At 61.8% G+C, this 25,766-nt stretch overlaps 1 protein-coding gene across 1 annotated transcript in view; it reads left to right on the forward strand.

Moving 5' to 3' along the window:
- Nucleotides 1–25,766, forward strand: part of EFCAB6 (EF-hand calcium binding domain 6) — a 135,410-nt gene extending 109,644 nt beyond the window's left edge. Inside the window, exons 25-30 of the mRNA XM_059680844.1 lie at nt 12,701–12,928; nt 16,117–16,350; nt 18,515–18,683; nt 20,659–20,843; nt 23,194–23,343; nt 25,418–25,766. Of these exons, the coding sequence (XP_059536827.1) occupies nt 12,701–12,928; nt 16,117–16,350; nt 18,515–18,683; nt 20,659–20,843; nt 23,194–23,343; nt 25,418–25,540 (1,089 nt within the window). The 3' untranslated portion in view covers nt 25,541–25,766. The remainder of the gene's footprint in view (nt 1–12,700; nt 12,929–16,116; nt 16,351–18,514; nt 18,684–20,658; nt 20,844–23,193; nt 23,344–25,417) is intronic.

The following is a 25,766-nucleotide window of genomic DNA, read 5'->3' on the forward strand; positions in this document are numbered from 1 at the left end:
CCGCCTGCCTTCCAGGTCTATGCACAGTCGGGATCAGCCCCGGAAGTGGACTTGGCCTTGGGGTGGGGAGAGCTTGCGGAGAACCAGCGTGCATTTACTGGGGACAAGCTGAGCGAGGGGCTGGGCTGGAAGACGGCGTGAAGGTGCGGTGTGAGGCCTGGGAGTGGGCGGCCATGGCAGGTCAGATATGGGGGCCTGTTGTCTGTCACCAGCTGCTGGGCTGGAGTGGGCGGGGCAGGCCTCTGCGGTCCATGTCCCTTTCTCTGAGCAAAAGCAGAACGGCTGAGCCTCGCGGGCAGGGCCAGGGCTGGCCTCCTGGGGTGGCCGGAGGGCGAGGATGCTGGGTCACCGTGCTGACTTCGAAGGTCCAGTCCTGGCTGCTGTCCTCAGGGAGGGAAACAGTCACAGACGACAGGCAGCGCAGACGCATCGCCCTCCAGCTCATTAAGTGCGATGCTGCTGCTTCCCCTGGGGCGCGGCAGCTGTTGAAAGGAGAGTGACCGGACGTGAGTGAGTCAGGCGGTGGGTGCCTCTCCGGAAGGCGCCCCAGTATTCCCGCCGGTGGGGGCGGCTCAGAGCCGCGCTTCCCAGGCCTCGGGGAGAAGGGTCCCTCCTCCTCCTGGGCAAGGCGAGGTCTGCTCAGCAGCTTCAGATGCTCTTACGCCTCGTGGGTCTGTCCCACGTGACGGCCACGTGACGCCCGAGCTCCCTTCGGAATAGGCGCCCGCTGTTGTCCGCCCCGGGTGCCCGGCGTAGCTGGCGTGTGGCTCTGCTGTGGCTCCTCCTGCTCCGCGGCTTTGGGAGCCACCACCGAGGCCCAGCAGCCGCTCTCACAGCGGGGGTCCCGGCCCCCCAGGGCGGACCCGCCCCACGGGCTCCGTCTGCGGGGCCACGTCCTTCTCAGCGCCGCTCTCGGGTTGGAAATCTAGGCCATCGGCCCACAGGCTGCGGGCTGTAGACGGAGGTGGAGCGAGGACTGTGCCTCCCGCCACGGGAGCCATCACGCCCCCTCGTAGAAGAAGGGGGCGAGGCATTCAAACGGAAAGGCCGCCTGGTTAACGAGTGAAAAGGAAGGAAAAGGGCACGTGCTGGACGACGACGCGTCCCTCCGCCAGCGGATTCTCACAAGCCGGTGCCGTGTCCGCGCCTGCCCCGCGGGTGCCTCTCCTCACTCCCGGGCGAGCGGGGTCCTGGGCCGCGGGCAAGTGCAGAGGGCCGCGCGTTTTTAGACAGCCCTTCCCGCTCAGCATTTCTTTCAAGTCTTCCAGTGCCATCGCAGTGTCTCCCGCGAGGGCAGCGGCGATGCCCAGCGCGGATACAGGACTGTGAGCGGCATGGCGGGAGCCACACGAAACCTGTTAGCAGAACGTCCCCTCGTTCGGCACCGAGCCATTGCTCAGTGGCTTCCCCGCCGCCGAGCGCCCAGGAGGCTCTTCCTACTGTGCGTGTCACGGGCGGCTTCGGAGCGCCTGTCGGATGTTAGATACCTGGAAGGTGGTGTTTCCAGGAGAGAATTTAAGGTTGTAGTTTCCGGCTGAAGAGGAGGCTTCTGTGAGCGCCACACTGAGGCGTCGCCAGCAGCGCGCCCTCGATTTGCCTTCCTGCTGGTGTGAAAGTCACGCTGTCCGTGCGTGTTTCATGGATGTGATGAAGGATGAGGGGTCCTCTTCAGGAAGTGCCGTGAGATTCCTAGAGTCAGGAAGACGGTCAAGCCGTGTCGTCACTGCTACTTACTCTTGCTCCTGATGGCGCAGTTCCCCCCCCCCGCCCCCCCCCCCCGAGACTTCCGGGGATTTTCAAATGTTTCCCCTAAATTCCGCCCGCTTTCCACTTGCAAGGACACGCGTCCTGCCTGTCGTCCTGGAGACCATTGGAGAGGGGACAGGTTGCGGACCATGCAGGCCGGGCGCGGGGCTGCCGGGCCGCCGTGCGTAGGCGAAGGCGATGGGCTGTCCACCACGACCTGCCTCTCTGTGTCCCGTGGCAGCCCGAGGGCCAGGCCCACCTGACGCGCCCAGGACTCTCCTTCCCGGCCTTTGAGTTCATGAGCTGCTGCCCTGTGGGTGCAGAGCATGGGGACCTTGGCACAGACGGGTGCCCGCGTCCTCTCGACGTCCCAGCGCCACCCATGTTTGCACTTATGCAGACGGTCAACTTGAAGCCACCCCTGGTGAGAAAGCAACAGAATGAGCAGGAGGTGGCACAACCCGCTAAAGCCACCTGACTACCACTTACCAGGACATGAAAGCAAATCTGGGTCGGTTCCAGCTCCTCCGCCCCTGCCCCCTGGGCCCACCTGCCCTGGAGCCACCTCTGGAGAGGAGTGGGGGTCCCCCCGCCAGGCTCCACGGTGTGCACATTCGCTGCGGGCGCCTGCTGCTCTGAGCTGCCAGACGGGACTCTGCAGGGAGCAGCACGGGATCAGCCACCGGGGGGGGGTGGGGGGGGGGGGGCTTGGCCCGCTTTCTGCTCCTCCCACAGAAACGTGCCGGGGCCCCCAGGCTGGCTGCCGCTGACCCAGCCGAGGGCGGTCCCCTCCCCCTTCTCCACCGAGACCCCCTTTCAACCAGCTGCTCCGGCAGCGGACGAGGTGACCAGAGTCCAGGGAGGTTCGGGAGAAAGCGCGTCCACACTGCTCTCAGCAGAGGAGAATCCGTAGACCATCTGAGTCAGTGAGTTGTCTCCCAGCTAAATGTCACGGGCCCGGCCGGGGGGCTGTCCTGCCGTCCGCGTCCTGCCCTCCGTGTCCAGCGCGGCAGGCGCTCGCCAGGCGCAGGAGCTGCTTCGAGGCGCCCTCGCCCTCCGGCCTGCCCGCGACCTCCCTCGGCATCCGGTTGGCGGCCTCTCGAGTCCTTCCCTGAGGGGCGCTGTCTGCATGCCCTGCCTCCGGGGGCTGTGGCCCCACAGGCCAGGCGGCCCCTCGTTCGGTCCCTCCAGAGCCAACGGTCTAACTTCCAGCCCCACTTGGTTGCAGTTTTTGGATCAATGAAGCACCAGAGATGAGCTGCTCCCCTGAAGCTGGGAGGTCAGACCATATCGGGAGGCCAGGCGTCCACCCGAGGACCGTCGTCCCAAATGGGGCACAGGGAATCCAGACGCAGCCGGGGAGCCGGGGAGGGTCGCACACCGCGTGACCTGGGCGGCGAGCCGTGCTGCCTGGCTGCAGTTGCCCCATTTGCCTGGAAGAATCTTCACTCTCAGCAAATTTCAGGAGAGTGGGGGCCGGATGGGGGTCGGGCGGGGGAGGACCGGCCAGCACCCATGGTCCCCTGGTGGCGGTGACTGCGCCATAGGAAAGGCGGCCACAGGAACGGCAGCAACAACACGTGCACAAACAAGGAAGTGCCACCTGTTGGTGCTCCCGAGGCCGAAGCTGAAGGGCCATGCTGAGCGATTCAGCGGAAGGTGCACGTGGCCCGCCTGGTGATGCGCCGGCCAGGTGCTGCCAGCCCCATCCCGCAGGCAGACCAGCGTCCGGTGGCTGACATGCCCAGCGCACGTGCTATGGGCCCAGCGCGCCCCGAGAGCTTGGACAAATGACTCAGCTGATTGCCCAGCAGCCTGAGGCCTGGGTGCTGCCGTTACCCGTGTTCTTCGGATGAGGAAACTGGAGCCCGGCGAGGCCGAGCATCCGTTCTGGCCCCACAGGCAGTGCTGCAGCCGCCTCCTGGCTGTGTGCCCTGGGAGGTCAGATTCCTCCAGCCCCAGGCTCTGCCCTCAGCTCCGCCCATGGGCACCGGCCCTGCATGCCCGGGGGACTGGCACTGGACGGACTGACCGTGGGAAGAGCTTGGGTGGCACCGAACAGCAACCACCAGGCGCTGGCATCCGTGGCTGCTGCTTCTCCGTCCCACTCAGGGAGGGCGCCCTGCTGAGCAGTGGTGTGATGTATGGTGCGGGGTTGACTTGGTGGAAGACTTGAGCAGTTTCATAAACGGCTTCAGCCATGAGGTTACTAAGTCGTTAACGGGTCCAGGGGGCGCTTCACTGGTTCCCTTTCACTTCCCTGCATTTATGGCCATTTTGTGCCGCGGAAGGAGTTGTGAGTCGGGTGTCTGCAGAGGGTCCGGCTGGATCCCTGTGAGTGTCCAGCCGAGCCGTGCGGCGGGAGTGAGTGCGCAGCCAGAGGAGGTGGCGGAGGGGCCTCGCTCTGCAGGGTCCTGGCGGAGACGGCGTCCGGCTTTCTGAGGAGTGTGCCCTGAGTCTGGATGTGGCTGGGGGTGGGCACCCTGAGCGTCAGGAGCTGGGCATGCAGACACCCAGTAGGGAAAGCGCACACTGGGTCATGGCTGGAGCAGGGCTGGGGGGAGAGGAGGCCGGGGTGGGTGGGGCGGATGGGAAAGGGCCTGAGAGGAGGCGCAGGGGCAGAGCCCTGAGGATGGTGTCCCCCCCGCCCCCCGCACGCTGCCTGGTGGGCCTCCGTGTGTCCACTCCTCCGGGGCAGGGCACCCCCCCCCCCCCGGGCCTGGGCAGCGCCAGCACGGAGCAGGCTCTGGGTCCGCATTCCTGCTACCGCGTTCTTATCCGGGAGGCTCTGGCATTCTGGGCGTGTAGGTGGCGGGAACCGGGTAGAAGGGAAGGCGTGGCTTGATGGCAGACTGTCCTGAGCTCCGTTATCAGCATCCAGGGTAGTAGCTTGGGGACCTGGGGCCAGGCCTGACCTCAAAGAGCCGGACCCACTTAAACTTTGTTGAGAAAACAGAACCACAGGCACTTGGAAGGGTGAAGGGAGGATGAGAGAGACTCACAACGTCCAAGCCGGGTGCCTGGGGAAGGAGGAGCAGGCAGGACTCCGCGGCCCTGGGTTTAGGGCCTGCCCTGGAGCTCAGTGGGCCTGGACCCGGTGGCCTGAGGGTGACTTAACTGTCGCCTTTTGAAGGGAGTTCGGGGGTCGTGGGATTCGCCGTCACAACCTGGGAAGAGTCCTTGCACTGAAGGTCCGGCAGCGCTGATGCCGCAGGAACCCGGGGGGGGGGAGGGGCGGGGGGCTCCAGCCTCTGCAAACACCATACGCGCTGGACGCCTGCCGCCCACGCAGCCGGCACCAAGACGGCGAGCGAGGCCCCCCTGGGCGGGGGCTGCGGGTCAGTCTCCACCCAAACCAGGTCCGTTAGCCGTCCCCTCCCCCACGGGACTCCCGCTTCCTTCTCATCTGGACTTGGATGCTTTATCTGGTTTTGATGGGCGGTGGTGTTTCTGTTGTTATTTTTAGCATTCATTAATTCACTGTAAATAAGATGAAGACACAGTACAATTAATTCTTTCGCTAATCAAAATATTTGATCAAATGAAGCAATTTTTCAATTCTTAGGAGTAATTGCACTCTTCTTACGGGGAGGTGGAGGATCCTCTCCGAGTACCTCCCATAGAGCCACGGCCCCAGGGGAGCTCACCGCCTCCCTCCGGGGTCAGGACACAACCTGCGAACCCCGGTTCCATCAGCTACCTGTGCCCATCACAGGTACAGGACTGCACCGACCCTACAAACCACGGGTCTGACTATGGCTCCCGGGCAGGTGGCCACCGCCGTGGACAGCACAGGGGGAAGGTGATATGTTCCCTTCATGCCGCCGTCAGGGAAAGCTGCCCCGTCCGCTGCTCGTCCCCGTGCCCCGATCCCGTCCGCTTTCCTTCCTCCTCCCTGTTACCTGCCAGTCACACCTCCTGACCTTCCCTTGGCCAAGCAGGGCAGAGGGGGGACCCCAGAGTCACAGGGCAAAGGGCAGAGTCACAGGACAGAGGGACCCAGAGTCACAGGGCGAGACGCCAGGGAGAACAGAGGAAGGGGGCCTGAGGGCTGCGCACACAGGGAGACAAATGGATGTGCGTGTTTCCCTGGCTGGTCCGTCCAGCCCCCCGCCCTGTGCTCCGTCCCTGTCTGGGGAGAGGTGGCTCAGGAGACAATGAATTGTATCAGTCAGCAAGGACGTGCATGGGCACAGCTGTTGACCGGAGAGTGGGCTCTGTTCTGGGGCCAGTCCCATGGCACAGCTGGAGGCAGAGTGACTGACACTCGGCTGGGGTCTGGCCCTCGCCGAGATCCGCTCCGTGTGCCGGGCAGAGCTTGGAGGACGGTGCCAGGCGAGGGGGGAGAGGAGGCGGGCCAGGCGGGCTCTGGGCTGGTGTGCGGCCCTGAATGATGGTAGGTCTGGCCTGAGCTGCCAGGGGAAGGACGTGGGCTGGGATCCCAGCCCCTGCTGCAGGGCACTCCCCACTTGGCAGCCGCAGCCTGTGCCCTGGGAGAAGCCCTAGTTGAGTCCAAGGCAGGGTCAGAGGCATCTGGCTGTGGGCAGAGGAGCCCTGGCGCTGGGCGGAGGGGTGGGCAGGCCCCCACTGGCTGCCTCTCTCTGACCCCCGATGTTGGGACAGCCACTGGCTAACTCAAAAAATGGCAGGATTCAGAACAAGTTCACACTGTAAAGCTATGACTTTCAAAAAATGTTACTTTCTTTAGAGCAGCGGTTGCCAACCAGCGGTCCGTGGACCAGTGGTGGTCCGTAAGGTCCGCAAGGTTGGTGACCCGTTTGGAGAGAGGACAGGAGAGGGAGAGAGAGAAACATGGATCAGCTGCCTCCTGCACATGCCCTCCAGGGGATCAAGCCCACAACCCAGGCATGTGCCCTGACCTCTTGGTGCACAGGACGACCCCCATCAACTGAGCCCCTGGCCTGGTGACTTGCGTTTTACTATAGGAGATCAGCGGTGCTTTAAAATCGAGGCGCACTCCATGAAAGGGAGACGTGATTGGTCGGCTCTCGGGGCCTAGGCCCCATCTGTTGGGACATTGTTTCTTTGTGTCTTTTCCGATTAGGAGATGCATTTCTTCTAGTTCTAGGAAAAGCGCAGTTTTCCCCATTCAGACTGATGACCACCTGACAAGTGCGGGACACAAACGCACCAGACCAGGAGCCATCTCCAGAGCGAGGCTGGCCGCGGCGGGCGCTGGGCTGAGCGCACCTGGAGTCCGAATGTGGGCGCCTCCCAGGCCCCCAGCCTTGTCCTCAGGCGGCTCTGCTGGGGGAGTGGCCTCGTGTGGGAGCAGTTGGGGCACGCCCTCGGGGCCTGGGACCTTCGGGTCAGCGGCCCGTCCCTCGTGCACCTGGGCGGGGGCTGCTGGGGATTTTGTTTTTTCTTTTTCTTTTTTTAAAAAATATATTTTATTGATTTTTTTTTTTAATAGAGAAGAAGGGAGAGGGATAGAGAGAGTTAGAAACATCGATGAGAGAGAAACATCGATCAGCTGCCTCCTGCACACCCCCTACTGGGGATGTGCCCGCAACCAAGGTACATGCCCTTGACTGGAATTGAACCTGGGACCCCCCAGTCTGCAGGCCGACGCTCTATCCACTCAGCCAAACCGGCTAGGGCTTGTTTTTTCTTTGTGCCTGTGGTTTCTAAGTTTTTACAGCGAACACACAATGATTACTTTTGCGAACAGTGAAGGGATGTCTGCACTGGTGGCAAACGCACCTCCCGAAAGCTGTATCCAGCCACGCGCGCCCCCCTCCAGCTCTTCCCACCCCGTGAGGCCTGGCCTCCTGCTGCGCTCAGGCAGGTGACAGAGGGTCGCCCCTCTGCAGGCTGCGCCGGCAGCACCCCCTCTGCTGGTTCCCTGATTCCAGCCCTCCCCGGCCCCTCCCTGTGGGTCCATCAGCTCGCTGAGGGGGGACAGTGACACCTGTGGCCACAGGTGGTCAGTGGATTTGCACCTGCACTTCCTCTAACTCCCGGGTTGCGGTTCCTCCTCGGAGGCCCTTGTGTCAGGTGTGTCCACGGCCCAGGGCCCCCGCGCCTCAGAGCGCACGCCTGGTCATCCTCTGCTCAGCCCACCTGCGCTGACGCTACCAGAGGGTGACTGCGTGCCCCGCTCCCGCAGGTCTCCTGGGACCCCGAGTGGCCGGCCACTGGGTGTGTCAGGTGCTCATCCTCTGTGAGCACATCACCTGCTCCTGTGTCACACCCTCAGGTCTGGGACTCTGGGACCCAGGAGGGACCTGAGTTCTGCACAGGTGGGTGGCAGGGGCCAGAGTCACATCCGGGACCTTCTCAGGCTCATCTAGCGGAGCTCTGAGACCAGCCCCTCATGAGCGTCCCTCCCAACCAGATGGCCCCCACCCCCATCCTCGGGAACGGGACTGAGCGGAAGCAGAGAGTGCTGAGTAATCCGTGCCAGGCGTGGCCGGCCCGCCCGGAGGCGAGGGGGGTCCACACCACAAGTGGGGCCGTGGGGTCTGCGCGGGGTTTGGATGTGGTGACAGAAAGGAATGTCACGGGGACTCTGGGCCTAAGCGGCTGGAGGGACACACCTCTGGCCTAGGTGGAGCCCTCAGCAGGCCTGTGTTTGAAAGTTAATGGCCCAGGAGGGAACAAAGAACCTCCCTCATGGAACTGGGTGCTCTGCCTTGCCCAGGGTTACCCTGGGGCCCACCGCCCTGTTCTCTGTGACGTGTGATGCTGTAACAAATGGGCCTGTGATGTAACAGCTCAGCCGCAGTGCAGAGCTGTTTCCCTAATAGTCAGAGTGGGTCTCCGTATTTACGGAGTGGGTGGTTGTGTATTTACAGACCTCCCTGTCCATCTTGGTCACATCATGTTCATGGCAGTCTAATATCTGGTAGGTCCAGAACTTCCTTACCAGCCTTTTCCAAAGTGTCATGGCAGGGCTCATGGACTTACTCTTCACTAGAGGCCCCGGAGCACAAAAATTCGTGCACACGGCAGGGAGGAGGAGGGGTCCCTCAGCCCAGCCTGCTTCCTCACACAGTCGGGAGCCCTCAGGGGATGTCCTACTGATGGCTTAGGCTGGCTCCCAGAGGCCCATGGGAAGTGGGCCTAAGCCGCAGTCTGGCCTCCCTCTGCAGCAGGCAACCGGCTGATCAGGGGAAGACACTGCCCTGATCACCCTGCTGCCACGGCTGCCCTCTGCCCTCCTTGGCCCTCGCAGCCGCCACGGCTTTGTCCAGATTTAACAGCAGTTCTCAACCTGTGGGTCGCGAACAATGAAAATGCATCCTGCATATCAGATATTTACATTACGATTCATAACAGTAGCAATTACAGTTATGAAGTAGCAACGAAAATAATTTTATGAGGAACTGTATTAAAGGGTCGCGGCATTAGGAAGGTTGAGAACCGCTGGTCCAGAAGGACATCCGGAAGGACTTTTGGCTCCGTTCTAATTAGCATGTTATGCTTTTATTATTATATACAGCAGCTTTAATATCAGTATGTCTAATAATCCCTCCAAATGTCCGTGGGTATTTTTATTAGAACCTTACTACATTTACTTACATTCTTCTCTTTGGAAGTGATAAATTTTCTCACATCCAGGTACACAGTATGTCTCTACGTTCATTCCAGTCTTTCTGTAATAACCTCCCATCCAATGTGCACATTTCTTGATCAAGGTTTGCACTCAGCAGCCTTGTCCTCTGTGTGACTGTGGAGTTAGTTCACAGTACAGTTTCTAACTGGTTATCTACACTAATAAAAGAGAAAAATGGTAATTGGCGTACGAGCTACCCTTTTCATTGGCTAATCAGGGCTATATGCAAATTAACTGCCAACTAAGATTGGCAGTTAACTGCCAACAAGATGGCGGTTAATTTGCATATGTAGGCACAATGCAGGGAGGCAAAAGGGAAAGCAGGAAGAAGCCCCCTACCACTGACAGTGATCAGAAACCCAGGGGGGAGGTAAGGGCTGGGGGGCAGGGCAAAGGCGGCCCCAGGGCCGCCTTTGCCCTGCCCCCCAGCCATGATCGGAGAATCAGGTGCCTTTTCCGTCCTGGCCAGTGATAGCAGGAAGTAGGGGTGGAGCCAGCGATGGGAGCTGGGCACGGTCGAAGCTGGCAGTCCCGGGAGCTAGGGGTCCCTTGCCTGGGCCTAAAGCGAAGCCCACGATCGCGGGGCCGCTGCAGCTGCGAGTCCCCGCTGCCCGGGCCGGACGCCTAGGCCAGAGGCGTTAGGCCTGGGCAGGGGCGGAGCCTGCAACCGCGGAGAGCTGGGGTTCCCCTGCCCAGGCCTGACACCTCTGCCGGAGGCCTCAGGCCTGGTCAAGGGGCCGATCCGGTGATTGGTGATCGGAGGGTGATGAGGGTCAACTCTTCTGGCCGAGGCATCAGGCCTGGGTGGGGGGTGGAGCCAGGGATTGGGGGGATATGATGGTCCCCTTGCCCAGGCCTGAACCCTGGGTCAGAGGCGTCAGGCTTGGGCGGGGGGTGGAGCAAGCAATCAGAGGGAGATGGGGGTCCCCTGCCCAGGCATGATTCCTGGGCCAGAGGCCTCAGGCCTGGGCGGGGGCCAGAGCCAGTGATTGGGGGGAGATGGGGGTCCCCTGTCCAAGCCTGACACCTCTGGCGGAGGCGTCAGGCCTGGGCTGGGGGCAGAACCAGTGATGCGGGGAAATGAGGGTCCCCTGCCCAGGCCTGACACCTCTGTCAGAGGCGTCAGGCCTGGGCAAGGGGCCGATCCTGCGATTGGAGGGTGTTGGGGGTCAACGCCTGAGGGCTCCCAGTATGTGAGAGGGGGCAGGCTGGGCTGAGGGACACTCCCCCCCCCACACCCAGTGCACGAATTTCGTGCACCGGGCCCCTAGTAATTACTATAAAATTAGTGCACTGGGAGGGTCCCGAGTGGCTGCCGGGGCCTCCCTCCCTTCCCCCGGCTGGCCCCACCCCCTGGTCAAACTCCCAGACAACCTCCCAGTCAAGGGGACAGTTTGCATACTAAGCTTTTATTATATGGGATTAAAACCCAGTGTTGTTTTGTCATGTGTTTAGCTTGGATCCAGCCACTTTCCTGATGGTTCTGAGATTTTCTAGGTGTAGACTCCTACCCACAAACAAGGATAAATCTTATTTTTTCAATGTTTATTTCTGCTGAAGCTTCATTTCACCATCTCGCCTTATCCCAGAAGCTGGAGGCCCTAAGCGTGTGACTAGCAGGGCCGACAGGTGCCTCTCATCTGTGACTCGGACGGAAATGCTTAGCATTTCACCCACATCGTGTGCTTGCAGATGGCGCCTAACAGACTCACTGAGGGCCAAGTAGCCACGAGGAACGTGCACCTCGTTTCTCCACGGTTTGTCCTTTCTAGTCCACTCGCACCGTTCTAGCAGGGATGGCGGCCGGGATTTGATGCCTTGTGCCCTCTGTTGACGTGAGCTTTGCTAATGGAAGGATTTGCTAATTCTCAAAGATCCTTATGCTTGGAATAAACCCTGCTTAAACTGGGTGTGCCGGTCTGAACACATTGTTTGCGGGTAGTTTTTATCGCGCGCTAACAGGTGGCGCGGCCATTTTTGCTAATTTTTTGTGCAAATGGCAACGTTCAGTAAAATTATGATAACTTTAGTTTACGTATTTATACGTTACCCGCATTCTACCGCTAGTCCATAAAAAACGTATTATGTGTCCCGCGCTCTACTACACCGGTAGAACGTATAAATACGTAAAACGTGTAAATACATTTCCCGCATACAATGTGTTAAATATGGTGCTAAACATTCCTAGTGGCTTTCTTTTAAAAAATATTCCTGTCTTTGCATTAATGTCCATAAATTAGGTTGGTTTATATTTTTTCCTTAAAGTATTTGGTTTATCCTATTTTTCTGTTAGATATTAGAGTGGGGTAATCTATGGCCAACTGGGCTGCTGTGTCTCCCTTTCCATATTCTGGAATACTCTGACTAATGTGAAAATATCTAGTTTTTGTTGTTGTTAATTCTCACCCAAGGATTTTTTTTCCATTGATTTTTAGAGAGAGTGGAAGGGGGAGGGAGAGACAGAGAGAAACAGCGATGTGAGAGAGACACCTCAATTGGTTGCCTCCCGCACACGCCCCTGCCCCACCCACTCCGGGCCTCTCCTCGCAGGAGGCTCAGGGCCAGCTGCCCCCGTGGCTTCGCCCTCTGAGCCCCGTCTCCCACGCCTGACTTCCTCGTGGAGCCCAGTCTCCCGGTGCCCCCAGGACAGACAGAGATCCTCGCGGCTCCAGCCTCTGCTGATGGTCACCAGTCCCTCCCCCTGGCCTGCTGGTCCTCTTGTCCCATCTGCCCACATCAGGCTCAGCGGGTGCTGAGTGTGGGCGCTGCCCTCCCGGGCCTCCCACCTCACCTCCCAGGAGCCCTCTGTGGCCCCTGTTCCCGGGCCCTTTTCCCCGGGGCCCAGGCTGTCCTGCCCCCAGCATTGTGGGAGCGTCACAAGGCCGGACAGGGCTGCTCTCCCACCTCCCCACACCCCGTGCCCCCTTGAAGGGTTCCCACGTGAGGGGCCCCTAGCCAGGAACGGGGCTGCAGCAGGGACAGCCCTCAGCACTGCCCTCTGATTCCTATTGTGGTGAAGACGGGAGTCCGAGATGGAAGCAGGCGGCAGGCCCGGCCCTGGTGAGCCCCTTACCAGGCAGAGCAGGCGCTCACTGCCCTCCTCAGAGGGACAGAGACCAGCGGATGGACGCACGAGAAAGCTGAGCCCGCCAGGCCGGCCCCTGTCGCCCTGCCCTGTGGGGGGACTCAGTTTTGCTCCTTAATGCCGCTAAGTAGGAGCCCGTGTTCGGGGCCTGTGTAGGCCCGTGTCAGGGCCGCCGTTGTCTCCAGGCCATCTTCCTCAGCTGGGACTCCCAGGACCTGCGGGTGACGGGCCCAGAGCCCAGGGACCATCTGTATTTACTAATCGGATCGATTTCCCTTCTCTTTTCCCAGAATGCCTCTGAGTGGGCCGAGAAGATGCCCAAGGGCCCGCCCCCCAGGTCTCCCAAGGAAGTGGCCAACCGCGAGATCCTGGCCCGGCTGCACAGAGCCGTGGAGGCCCACTACCAGGCCGTCGCCCAGGAGTTCCAGAACTTCGACACCGCGAAGGCCGGCACCGTCTCCCGGGAGGAGTTCCGGGCCATCTGCACGCGCCACGTCCAAGTGCTGACGGACGAGCAGGTAGTGGGCGTTGGGTTGGAGCCCTGAGCGCAGCCTGAGCAAGGCCGCCTCCCCCGCCCGCAGCGCTGAGTGCTAGCCAAACTCTTCTTGTGAAATGCCTGAACGGTGGGGGTTTGGGTTTTGTTTGTTCTGGGGAGGGATTGTGGCTGTGGCTGTTTTGTTTTCACCTCACTGAAGACTCGCAGAGCCCTCTGTGTCTGCAGCAGGCATGGATGGCACCATTTCTATCGGAGCAAAAAGGGTCACTTTTATTTTTTATTCTTTTACATATATTTATTGATTCAGAGAGGAAGGGAGAGGGAGAGAGGGATATAAGCATCAGTGATGAGAGAGAATAATTGATTGGCTGCCTCCTGCACATCCCACACCAGGGATCAAGCCTGCAACCCAGACATGTGCCCCTGACCCTTGAGTCTGCAGGTCGATGCTCTATCCACTGAGCAAAACTGGCTAGGGCTCACTTTTCTTTTTAAAGTCAAATTGCATTTAGCTCCAGCCGCCACTGTGCTGCTCCTCGCCCCTGCAGCAGCCCTGGGCGTGGGAGAGCGGAGGAGGCCAGTCCCACCCTGACCGACCGAGCGGCCCTCCTGGAGCCTGCAGGCGGCTTGTCCAGCTCCCGCCTCACCCTCCTTGGTCCTTGGCTCTGCAGCTGGGCTCCCGGATGCTCTGGGGCTGCTCCCCACGCCCGCTGCGGGCATGCCACCCCGGCTGTCCCACTGTCCACAAGCGACAGGGTGCCGCTCTCATCCCAACAATGAGAAAAGGCCAGATACCTGCACAACCAGAACTTCTCTTGAGCCCGTCGGAGAGCTGAGGGTGCGGGGGTGCTTGCTCCTCACTGTACCCCAAATGCAAAGGAGAACCTGGCACAGCCGGGGCCCAGCAGGTCCCAGGAGTGAACAGTGTCCAGTGTAGGTGCACCCCCTACCCCCGGAAGCCAGGGACCGAACAGCTGACAGCACAGCACCAGTGACCCCCTCGCAGAGAGGGTTTCCCTGCACCCCAAAATGCTGCCCTGGTACAGGCCCACTCCAGTCCTCAAAGACACCATTGCCCGGTTCCCGAGGGTAACTCGGGTGCAGAAGGAAACCCCACATACTATGGAGGCCGCTCCCCGCCCCTCCTGGTCCTGCTCAGGCTCAGCCCGGAGCCTCCTGCAGGCCCGTGGAAATGTCCCCCTCCCCTCGAAGCTGGGTCCTCCCCTCACTGGAGGAGTGTCCACGGGGAGGGGCGGTCAGCAAGCCGCCCTCACCCCACTTGGGCCTGGACCTCACTACCCAGAAGGATGAAGTCGTCAGAGACACTCATCAGATGAGCATCAGACTTACCTTTGCTGCGACATCAGCTTTTTCAGGCGTTCAGATGCTTTTGGCGAAATAACATGAAATGCTATTCCCAATGGTTCTGTCCCCTCGAGCAGGAACTGCTGTCACTCTAAGCGAGCGAAGCCTTTCAGATGAATACATGCGCATTTCTTATTCTACGGGCCACCTAATGAAGGCTCTCCTAATAAAGGCTTCTCATTGAACTGGGGACAATTTTACTCTAATTATAGATGGGATGAATGGCGCTCTGCATATGTGCCGCTCAGAACAGGGAACTGGATGTTAATTTTCCTCTAAGAGCTTCACTGTCCCCAGCACATCGGCCCTCCCCCCCAGTCAAGCACGTATGTGTAAAGGCTGCTTCCTACAGACACGCAGCCCGTCTCCGCCACGGCCTGCGTCCCCGCCGTCAGGCCCGCAGATGGGACTGCGTGAGCTGGGCAGCGGCGGGGGAGGCTGTGCTGCTTGGGAAGGCGGTGGTTTCTCCAGGCCCCTCCCCCCCCCCCCCCCCCCCTGTAGCTTTTCCTCAGGGACCTGCATCTGCTGCGCCCTCAGCTCCTGGCTCTGCAGTGGGTCCAGGAGGTGTGGCCTCCGGGGAGACGGGGTGGAGGGGACAGGGGACCCCTCCGTCCCATTCTTGCAACTTCCTGCAAACCTATGATTCGTTTGAAAGAACAAGTTAAAGAAATAAATCAGGAATATTGTCAACTAAACCATCTTCCCCTCTCGGGGCCAAGAACATTCTCCCTTCACCCCTCACCCCTCACCCCTCACCCCTCACAGCGTCATTCCCAGAATTCCAAATAGACCAGGAACAGACGCAGTCCCTTTCACTTGCTTCTGGAAAACCCCGGGGGAGCCCAGGAGCGACTTGGGTGTCCGGCCAACGCCGGGTGCGTGGGAAGGACAGGGTCAGCCCCTCCTGTGCTGATCGGAGCTGCTGCTCCCCCACATGTGCCGGGGGCGGGCTCCACGGGGCCTTAGGGTCATAAAAACACAGTTGCGAGCAGGTTACACCCTTCCTGGCGCCCTGAAGGCCCGGGCCCTTTGCAGTGGCTCCGTCGGAGGGCACTGGGTCACTGGCTGTGTCCGTACCGCTGCGTGTGGCTCTGTCACAGTCCGTGATACCAGGCAGCGCCCGGGCAAGGCCCGAGCCTCTCCCGGTATCCCAGACGCCTGCCTTGCCGCCTGTGTGAGGCAGCATTACCTCGGGGGTAAACTGTGGAGGCCAGCACAGGCCGAGGGCTGTCACGGGGAGCTGCCTGCAGAGCTCGGGTGCCTGCTGGGGGAGGAGGGAGCCAGGGGCCTGCAGGGGGAGGAGGAGGAGGAGGAGGACAACGACGACGAAGGAGTCAGGTGCCTGGAGAGGGAGGAGGAGGAAGAGGAGGGAGCCAGGTGACTGGAGGAGGAGGAGGGAGTCAGGTGCCTGGAGGGGGAGGAAGGAGGGGGAGGAGGGGGAGGGGGAGCGGGAGGAGGAGGAGGAGGAGGAGGAGGAGCGGGAGGAGGAGGAGGAGGAGGAGGAGGAGCGGGAGGAGGAGGAGGAGGAGGAGGAGGAGGGGGAGGGAGTCTGGCTGGGCAGGCAGGACCACAGGCCAGGGGTTGGCTCTGCTCATGACCGATCACACGGTTTCAGGCCTAAACTGCTCACGGAGGCCCAATTTAAAAAGGTCCCTCAGAGCCATGAACATCCCCTTGTCCTCGTTTGTTCAGGCTTCTGGAGGCTTCCACCGAGCGAGTGGAGGCTGAATCGGTTTCCTTTCTAAATTTTTTATTGAGCTGGAGCCCCGCCCACATGAGGCTGCCTCCCCGGCGGGTGCCCAGTGGTCTGCGCTGACCCTGGGCCTGCCCTCTGCTTCCTCGCAGTTCGACGGGCTCTGGAAGGAGATGCCGGTCACCGCCAAGGGGCGGCTGCGGTACCTGGACTTCCTGAGCAGGCTCAGCTCCGAGAAGACAGCCAGCCCGCCCAGTAGCGGCAGCTCGGCCAAGGCCCACAGAAGGGGCGACGTCCCCGCCACCTCGGAAGGAGGCAGAGCTGTGGGGTCACCGCCCACCCGAGACTCCCCGAAAGCAGGGACCAAACCGCGGAGCCAGCAGTGTGTGAGTTCTCACCCCTGGGGTCCATGTCGCCTTGCCCAGGCCCGCAGGCCCCCTGGTGGGTCCCCTGTGTTCCCGTGGGTGTGGGTGCCTGGGGAGGCGCACAGGGGACCCTGGGGTGGGGTCATAGGGCAGGAGCCGGCCTGAGGGGAGGGAGGGGGAGGGAAGGGGTGAGTAAGGAGGATGGGAGGCAGGAAGAGGTATGGGGAGACAGGGGACTCATGGCAGCCAGGCTGCCATCATCCCGGCCAGAAAGCCGAGTAGGTGAGCGGTGCCCTGTGGTGGAGCTGCCCGCTGTGCCCCAGGGAAGCCTGCCCCCCCCCCCTCCACAGTGCACATGCCTCACGCACTCAGGGCCCCTCAGACAGGTACCTGGGACCCGATTTCAAACCCCAGCCTGTCTGACTACAGCCCTGGCCAGCCTGGTGGGGGAGGGGCGGCCCCGAGGCCCCGCCTCCTCAGCAGGGAGAGTGACAGCTTGTAGGGGAGGGTGGCTGAGGTCAGCCGCCAGGGTGCCTCAGCCCGCTGAGCTCCCTGAGGAGTTCGTCTTGTCCTCGGCTCGCACGCACCCACAGGAGCTGGTCCTCTGATGGCTGAGAGTAGCAGTGCCTGCCCTGTGGGGCCCACGGGCGCAGGGGTGGCGGGGATGGTGGGCAGCGAACAGTGAACGCGGGAAGTTAACGACGGTGCACAGAGGAGGGTCAGGAGCCCCGAAGATGTCCCGACCCAGTGCCCGGCCTGGGGCAGGGCCGCATGTGCAGGGGTCACGGTCGCGGATGGAAAGTTGCTGACCCGCTGACTAGGACGGGCCTTCCATGCCCCTGGGTGCACAGCCATCAGGCCTGCGGGTGGGGACCAGGGAGGCGAAGGGTCCCGTGGAGAGGTGCAGGTAGAGAAAGATGAGCCGACATCCTGGGCTCTGTAGGGGACAGGCCAGAACTGGGGTCTCCCTCTGGCCCCAGGAAGGCACAGCCCTGCCCACACCGCGCCCGCTGTGAGAGGGTAAAGTGGGTTGTTTCAAGCCGCCAAGCCTGTAGGCCTGTGAGAGCTGCCGCAGGCAACGCGTGGCCTCGGGCGTCCGAGCGCAGGGCTGACTCGGCGGCGGGGCTGCACGTGTGCATGAGGCTTGGGCTGCGGTGCGGAGGGCGGGCAGGGCAGGCGGGCGCTGCTGGCTCAGAGCCTGTGGCCCCGGGCCGGGCCCGTATCAGACACTCGGAGCATCTCTGAGGCGGAGAAAACAGGACACCCCGACCCTCTCTGTGTGGGCGGCAAGGAGGCAGGGGAGCCCGGGAGGGGACGGGAGGACGGGCCTGTCATCGCCCGAGATGGGGCGGCACAGGCGGCAGAGGGTTTGGCAGAAAGACCAGGAATTCAACCGAGTTGGTCACATGGTAGACAGCCATGCGCCGGCCAGGTGCCCAGGTGGCGTTCGGGGACGTCGGGGCCAGAGTTAGTTCTGTTTCTAAGTGGAAAATACGCCCTAGCTGGTTAGCTCAGTGGGTAGAGCGTCAGCCTGCAGACCAAAGGGTCCAGGTTCCCTTCCGGTCAAGGGCGTGTACCTTGGTTGCAGGCTCCTCCCCAGCCCAGGCCCTGGTCGGGGCTCGTGCAGGAGGCAACCAATCAATGTGTTTCTCTCACATCGATTTTTCTCTGTCTTTCCCTCTCTCTTCCACTTTCCCTAAAAGTCAATGGAAAAATATCCTCAGGTGAGGATTAACAAAAAATGGAAAACACAACACAAGAACAGCCTCCTCCGTGGTCCACAGAATTTCAGGGTACCCCATATTCCAGGGCGAGTACAGGGGTGGGCGTCCCTGCAAATGACAAGCGAGTCCCTTTCCTTCATAAGACACTTCACCTGGTGAAAGTATGTCATTGTCACTTCACACGCACACGCACCAGTGACATTGAATTCGCATCTCTCCGTATTTGAATCGTGGCTACATACTTATTTCCAAAAGTACTGCAGTCACTGTGATTTGGCACAAACAGCCCACCAGCGGAAACACAGGTTAGGCGGCAAAACTACCATCTATGTTTGCTCCCCATTTTATTTCTGAGATGATACTTCCCGTGAGATTGCGGATCTCGCCCCCGGAGTCATGCTGCAGGTTGTTGTTCCTTCTGTTCTAACCCTTCAGTGAGACAGTTCTCTCTCCGCCCACAGACCGCCAGCAGCTCGGGCTCCGTGCTGGGCACCCCACAGCTGCAGAACTGCGAGCCCATCGAGAGCCGGCTCCGGAGGCGGGTGCAGGGCTGCTGGCGCGAGCTCCTGCGGGAGTGCAAGGAGCGGGACACGCACAGGCAGGGCGACATCCCCGCGGCCGACTTCCTGGGTGCGTCGGGCCGTCCCGGGTGACACAGGGTCACCTCCAGGCACAAGGCCCTTCCCCGGGGGAAGGCATCCGGGTGGCGAGGGCAGGCTGAGACCTTGATAGACACAAGTGTGGAGGGACAGGGACGCCCAGCCCACCTGGACTCCCGCTGAGCGTCACCCCTGCGTTAGAGCACAGACCTGGCTGTGGTCCCGGGGGGGGGGGGGTGTGCATGTTAATGACTGACAGCGAGGGGCGGGACAGGCGGAGACAGGATGCCGGGTGCGCAGGCCCCACACAGCTCCCAGCGACTCGCTGCGCAGCACTGGGACACTCCCGCCAGCTGTTGCACACGGTTTGTGCAGCATTTTAATTCCAGGGAAATCGATCTGACCCCTCCCCCTCTGCCTGAAGCCCTCAGCTCCGTCTGCTTGGCTGATGTCCTGGCTTCTCAGGAAAGCGTTTTTCTCGGGAAACCCAGTATTCATAGAATTTACTTTTGTGATAGCCATGGCCTCAGAGCGCACAAACGAAACAACGTGTAAACTCCTTAGGTGAACTGTTCTTACCCCAACACACATAAATGCAAGAATATGAAATTAGTAATAATCCAATGTTGTTCCGTTGATTTCATGGCCACGACTGCTGCTTGCCCGCCTGAGTTCCTCGTGTTCTTAGTTAATTCTTTTCATTTTGAGCCACATGGGCCTTAATTTTTGTTGTCATTAGCAGCATCGCTGTTTTTCCTTTTTAACCGTGAACTCATTTCAGCCACCCATCCGTGACTCAGACAGGCTTAACCGTGAACTCATTTCAGCCACCCATCCGTGACTCAGACAGGCTTGCCTGCCTTAGTGTTCCATTCAAATTCAACACCGTAAAACGTACCCGGTCATCCTACATTCTCTGCCCTGCTGGTGGCATCAGCAGCACGTGCTCACAGTTCCTCTAGGCTCCATAGCCCGCCCACAGCCCCCAGCTCGTCCCGTGGCTCCGTGATCGGTGCGGGGCGCAGGGACCCCTGCCGCACATGCTCGCTGGCCTCCCGGCCGCGCTCAGGGGATGCACCTGTTTCCATAGCGTCCCCTCGTGTTGGTGTTGCTCCTCGGCCTCAGTAACCGGCTAGCATTGCCCGCCTCCATACTTAGTTGCTTTTGTGATGCCACAGGGAGTCTCACTGATCCACCTTAAACTAAAACCTGTTGCTCTGGAGTCTCCTTGCTCCGTCACCACTGCAGAGGCAGCTGGAGCTCTGTCGCTGGTCAGAGCTGCGCCTGAGAGCGAGCGGGGGGAGCTGGGAGCCTGGCACCGACATGTGCCGGCCTGGGGCAGCTGGAAGGACCCACTGACGTGGCGCCCACATGGTCCTCGTCAGCGCCCAGACTTCCGCCCGGACCTGCACGGCACGCCCGAGAGCGCCCCCGACACGAGAAGTCAGCCTGCGGTCCGCACAGCCGCCGCACCCTGGGGAGTGCGCCCCCGAAGCCGGTCGGAGGCCCAGCCTGAGCTCCAGGCCCACTCGGCACGCGGAGCTGCCTGTCCGCTCACACAGGCTCGGCCTGACCCTGAGCCTCCGCTCAGACAGGTCCCTCCCCAGACCCCGGCTCTGCTCTCCCTGCCCGCTCCTTGGTCGTAGCTCCCACGGCACTCTGTCCACACTGCTGTGCCCGGCGACGGTGACTGCGCAAAGCCAGGTGGTGGGGCCAGCAGGCTGCGGGCTCCCCTCCCTCCACCACACTTAGCTTGCCGTGTGCACGTCTGTTTCCACTCTGTCCAGCCACTGCCCATGAGCCTGTAAAACGGGTCTCAAGCAGAGATGGCACCTCAGCAAGTGATGAACAAATGAATGAACGAACGAACGAACGAATGAATGAACAAAAGAATGAATGAATGAACGAATGAATGAACGAGCGAATGAATGAATGAATGAACAAGCAAATGGATGAATGGATGGATGAATGCAGTGCCACCGACTGAACTGCACTCTCACCCTTAGCTCTCGCGGAGAAATTCAAGCTGGACCTCAGCAAGGAGGAGAGCCAGCAGCTGACGGTGAAGTACGACCTCAAGGACAACGGGCGGTTTGCCTACTGTGACTTCCTCCAGAGCTGCGTCCTGCGGCTGAGGGCCAAGGAGACCTCGCTGATGCAGAGGATGAAGATCCAGAACGCAGACAAGATGGTACGAGGCCGGCCAGGAGCGCGTGCGGGTCTGGGGGTGAAGGGTCCCCTGTTCCCCAGCTCATCACAAGTTTGCATCCCCTCACTTCCTATAAAGGTGGGCACAGCAATGCAGAGGCTGCGGGAGGGGCCAGCTGGCGAGGACCCCCTATCGCAGCGGTTCTCAACCTTCTGGCCCTTTGAATTCAGCTCCTCATGTTGTGACCCAACCATAAAATTATTTTCGTTGCTACTTCATAACTGTCATGTTGCTACTGTTATGAATCATAATGTAAATATCTGATATGCAGAATGGTCTTAGGCGACCCCCGTGAAAGGGTCGTTCGACCGCCAAAGGGATCGCGACCCACAGGTTGAGAACCGCTGCCCTAACGGGTGTCGCCAGCCTCGCTGCCACCTGGATAATATAAACATATGCACATGTGTGATATATGTATGTACACATATGACATGTGTCCATGCACTTGTCAAGCGATCCTTTGCTACCCCACGTCCTCCATTCCTTAAGGCCTGTCCAGCTCCGGGCAGTTGTCAGGTGAGCGGATAGCCACTGGGTCAGGCCGTGGGCCCGCAGCCGTGCCCGGGACGAGGAGCTCGGGCGGGGAGGCGGGAGCTCGGGGTGAAGGTGAGTGCCCACTGGGCTTTGGGAGCGCACACACAGCTCCCAGCGTCCTCCCTCGGAAATGCTGCAGAGACTTCCTTCCCGAGACCCAGACTGGGGGCCAGTCAGCAGCCTGAGTCCCAGGTTCTCCCACTCACACAGGTGGCAGACACCTGGTTGCCATGGCTCTTCCCAGAGCGCCCGGACCATGCGTGTGGCCAACAGGGACAGCGCCCGCTGCCTGGGGAGTGAGGGGCCGGCTCCCTGAAAAGGCCGAGCTGGGGTGGAGGCGCAGGGGGCAGGCAAAGGGAAGCCTTTACAGCCGGAACACCGTGCATATCCACACAGCTGCCATCCAGGACGGCCTCTCCGGCGGGGGTTCGGGGGGGAGTCCCCATCCTTCCTGCACAAACCACACCCACCGTTTTCTTCTGTTTCTGTGAAGGGGAAGAGGACCCAAGGTGCTGAAATAGCAGGGGGCACCCTTCCCCATGTTTAGCTTTTCCTCGATCATTTGCAGTTTAATGGCCTCGCCCTCACCCTTCAAGCACCGCATTCACCCAGTCACCTTCCAAAACATGAAGCAAACCAAGGTGTCTCTGGGGGGGGTGGGGGGGCCGGGTCTGACTGACTGTGTTTACCGCAGTGATGGCTGCTCCCAGGGCCTGCTGGGAGCCTGGGCCTCCAGGCAGAGGGCCCAACCACAGCCCACACCCATGGTTCAGCCCTGGGCGTGACTGACAGACGGTGCCCGCGGCCTGGTCCAGCCCATCCTGACCTCTCTGCATAGCCAGCAGTCTCCCAGCGGAGAAGCTAAAGCGCCATTTCTCTGTCTGGTTCTTTGGGGGCCTCCTCTGCAGCCCTCAGCAGCTGCGGGGCTGCTTTCCTCAGGGGCCTTCTGGGTTGGGAAATCCCTCTCTCTGGCCCGGCCGGGTGCGGGAGAGCCAGCGGGCAGAGGCCGCCGTGTTCTGCGCAGGCGGATCCGCCGGCTGGTGCCTGCCGACCCGTCCCAGGCGCTGAGACGGATGTGCAGTGGAGGCAGTGGCGCGGTGCTCGCGGTGCTGTAACGTTAGACTCCCCAGCGCTCCGTGTTGCCCACCGCTCACCCCGTGACACGGCCGGCACTGGGCAGAGCCTAGGCTAGCGGGGCTCCACCTGATCGCCCCTAAATGAAATAACCGCAGTGTCGGCACGGTCTCGTTACTAGATGTAATTACAGCCTTGCCGTTTAAACGCCTGTGCATTACGGCAACCGCGAAGGAACCCGCATGAACCCTCTTCTGTCCGAAAGCTGTCTGGAAGTTGGCGGGTAGCTGGGTCCTCCCTCCAGGGGAGGCCGTGGCCACTGCTGGCGGCCAACAGCCCAGTCAGCCCCCCCCCCTCCTCGCCTCTCCCAGCCTCCATTGCCCAATCCATGGAATGGGGGTGGAGAGACCTACCTCCCCCCAGCTTGGGGAGGAGGGGAGGGAGGTGGAGATGAAGTGGTGTTTTCAGCAGCCCCGCACAGAGCCGCCGTGAACAGCGGGGTGGCGGGCAGCCTCGTTATGAGTCCATTCTGGCCTGGAGCCAGCCTGTGGGGTGCGCAGGCGAGGGGCGCGCAGGGAGCAGGGAGGGGGCACAGGGGGGGCGGTGGGAATGAGCAGGGGGCTCACAGCCGGCTCCCCGCTCCCCAGGCGGCCTGTCCGCGGCACCTGCCCAGGCCGGCGCCCCTTTCTCACGCTCCTGGCGGTTTCCTTGTTCCCTTTTCCAGAAAGAAGCCGGGACGGAGACGTCGTCCTTCTACTCGGCGCTGCTGCGCATCCAGCCCAAGATCATGCACTGCTGGCGGGCCATGCGCCGCGCCTTCAAGTCCTACGACCAGGCGGGCACGGGCTTCGTGGGGGTGACTGACTTCCGGAGGGTGAGCCTCTGAGCGGGAAGCCGGCGCCACATACCAGTGGCCGGGCCGGGCCCCAGGGAAGGCGCGTGGGAGCTGCTCTCCCAGACCCCACGTCCTGGGACCCAGGTTATTGAGGGCGCAGTGCTCGCCCTCACCCACAGGCCCCAGGTTCTCCCCCGAAGGCTTCTGCACCCCCTGGGGACACCCCTCAGGGCCCACACCGGAGCCAGCTGCCCCTGGCCCCCGGCGGGCCTGCCCTGGCCTCTGTGGGGACCCAGGGCCTGGTTTGCCTCACAGGACCCACAGAACAGAATCGGAGGGGCTGACGCGAGGTCCCAGCGGTGGACACGCAGAGGCCGGCCGCCTGGCCCTGCCTCAGGGGCGCCCCATGCCCCCAGCTGCCTCCAAGGCAGCACGCTCACCCCCAGGGCAGGGTCTGGCTGAGCAGTGCCCTCTGACTGTGCTGTCTCTAATGCCCTCACGAGAGAAAATGGGGGAGAGAAGAGGAGGGTGTGAGGGCTGCAGGGGGCACACTGGAGGGGAGGGCACACTGGAGGGGATGCACACTGGAGGGGAGGAACACTGGACGGGAGGCACACTGGAGGGGAGGCACACTGGAGGGGAGGCACACTGGACGGGAGGCACACTGGAGGGGAGGAACACTGGACGGGAGGCACACTGGAGGGGAGGCACACTGGAGGGGAGGCACACTGGAGGGGAGGCACACTGGACGGGAGGAACACTGGACGGGAGGAACACTGGAGGGGAGGACACACTGGAGGGGAGGAACACTGGAGGGGAGTAACACTGGAGGGGAGGGCACACTGGAGGGGAGGACACACTGGAGGGGAGGAACACTGGAGGGGAGGAACACCGGAGGGGAAGGCGCACTGGAGGGGAGGAACACTGGAGGGGAGGAACACAGGAGGGGAGGCACACTGGATGGGAGGAACACTGGAGGGGAGGACACACTGGAGGGGAGGACACACTGGAGGGGAGGCACACTGGAGGGGAGGAACACTGGAGGGGAGGAACACTGGAGGGGAGGACACACTGGAAGGGAGGCACACTGGAGGGGAGGGCACACTGGAGGGGAGGGCACACTGGAGGGGAGGGCACACTGGAGGGGGGAACACTGGAGGGGGGAACACTGGAGGGGGGAACACTGGAGGGGGGAGCACTCGAGGGGGGACGCACTGGAGGGGAGGACGCACTGGAGGGGAGGGCACACTGGAGGGGAGGGCACACTGGAGGGGGGAACACTGGAGGGGGGGAACACTGGAGGGGGGGAACACTGGAGGGGGGAGCACTCGAGGGGGGAGCACTCGAGGGGGGACGCACTGGAGGGGAGGACGCACTGGAGGGGAGGATGCACTGGAGGGGAGGGCACACTGGAGGGGAGGCACACTGGAGGGGAGGCACACTGGAGGGGAGGACACACTGGAGGGGAGGCACACTGGAGGGGAGGGCACACTGGAGGGGAGGCACACTGGAGGGGAGGACGCACTGGAGGGGAGGACACACTGGAGGGGAGGCACACTGGAGGGGAGGCACACTGGAGGGGAGGGCACACTGGAGGGGAGGGCACACTGGAGGGGAGGGCACACTGGAGGGGGGGAACACTGGAGGGGGGAGCACTCGAGGGGGGAGCACTCGAGGGGGGACGCACTGGAGGGGAGGACGCACTGGAGGGGAGGACACACTGGAGGGGAGGGCACACTGGAGGGGGGGAACACTGGAGGGGGGAGCACTCGAGGGGGGACGCACTGGAGGGGAGGATGCACTGGAGGGGAGGACGCACTGGAGGGGAGGGCACACTGGAGGGGGGGAACACTGGAGGGGGGGAACACTGGAGGGGGGAGCACTCGAGGGGGGACGCACTGGAGGGGAGGATGCACTGGAGGGGAGGAACACTGGAGGGGAGAGCACACTGGAGGGGGACACGCTGGAGGGGGGGTACGCTGGATGGGAGAGCACACTGGAGGAGGCATGCTGGAGGGGGGGTACGCTGGAGGGGCCACACTGGAGGGGACACGCTGGAGGGGCCACACTGGGGGCAGCACCGTGGCGCCCGCCCACCTGGCCCACCCCGCAGGTGCTGCGGCAGCACAGCATCAACCTGTCGGAGGAGGAGTTCTTCCACATCCTGGAGCACTACGACAAGACGCTGTCCTCCCGGCTCTCCTACAATGACTTCCTGCGGGCCTTCCTGCAGTAGGCGCCTGGGACACGCGAGCCGGCCGCGCCCACGACGAACCAGACCCGTAACCGGGGCCTCGTGAACGGTCAGACTGTCGCCAGGAACCAGACAGCCCCCCGAGCCCAAGTCCTCACGGTCAGCGGCTCCGCACTGCCCTCCGTCCCCGCGCTGGGACCGCCTCTCGGGCAGCCGACATTGCCCGAACCTCAGGCCGCTCGCTAGTCTGAGCAAATAAAGATGTTTC

Source organism: Myotis daubentonii, chromosome 2, assembly GCF_963259705.1.
Source record: "Myotis daubentonii chromosome 2, mMyoDau2.1, whole genome shotgun sequence".
Lineage (NCBI taxonomy): Eukaryota > Metazoa > Chordata > Mammalia > Chiroptera > Vespertilionidae > Myotis > Myotis daubentonii.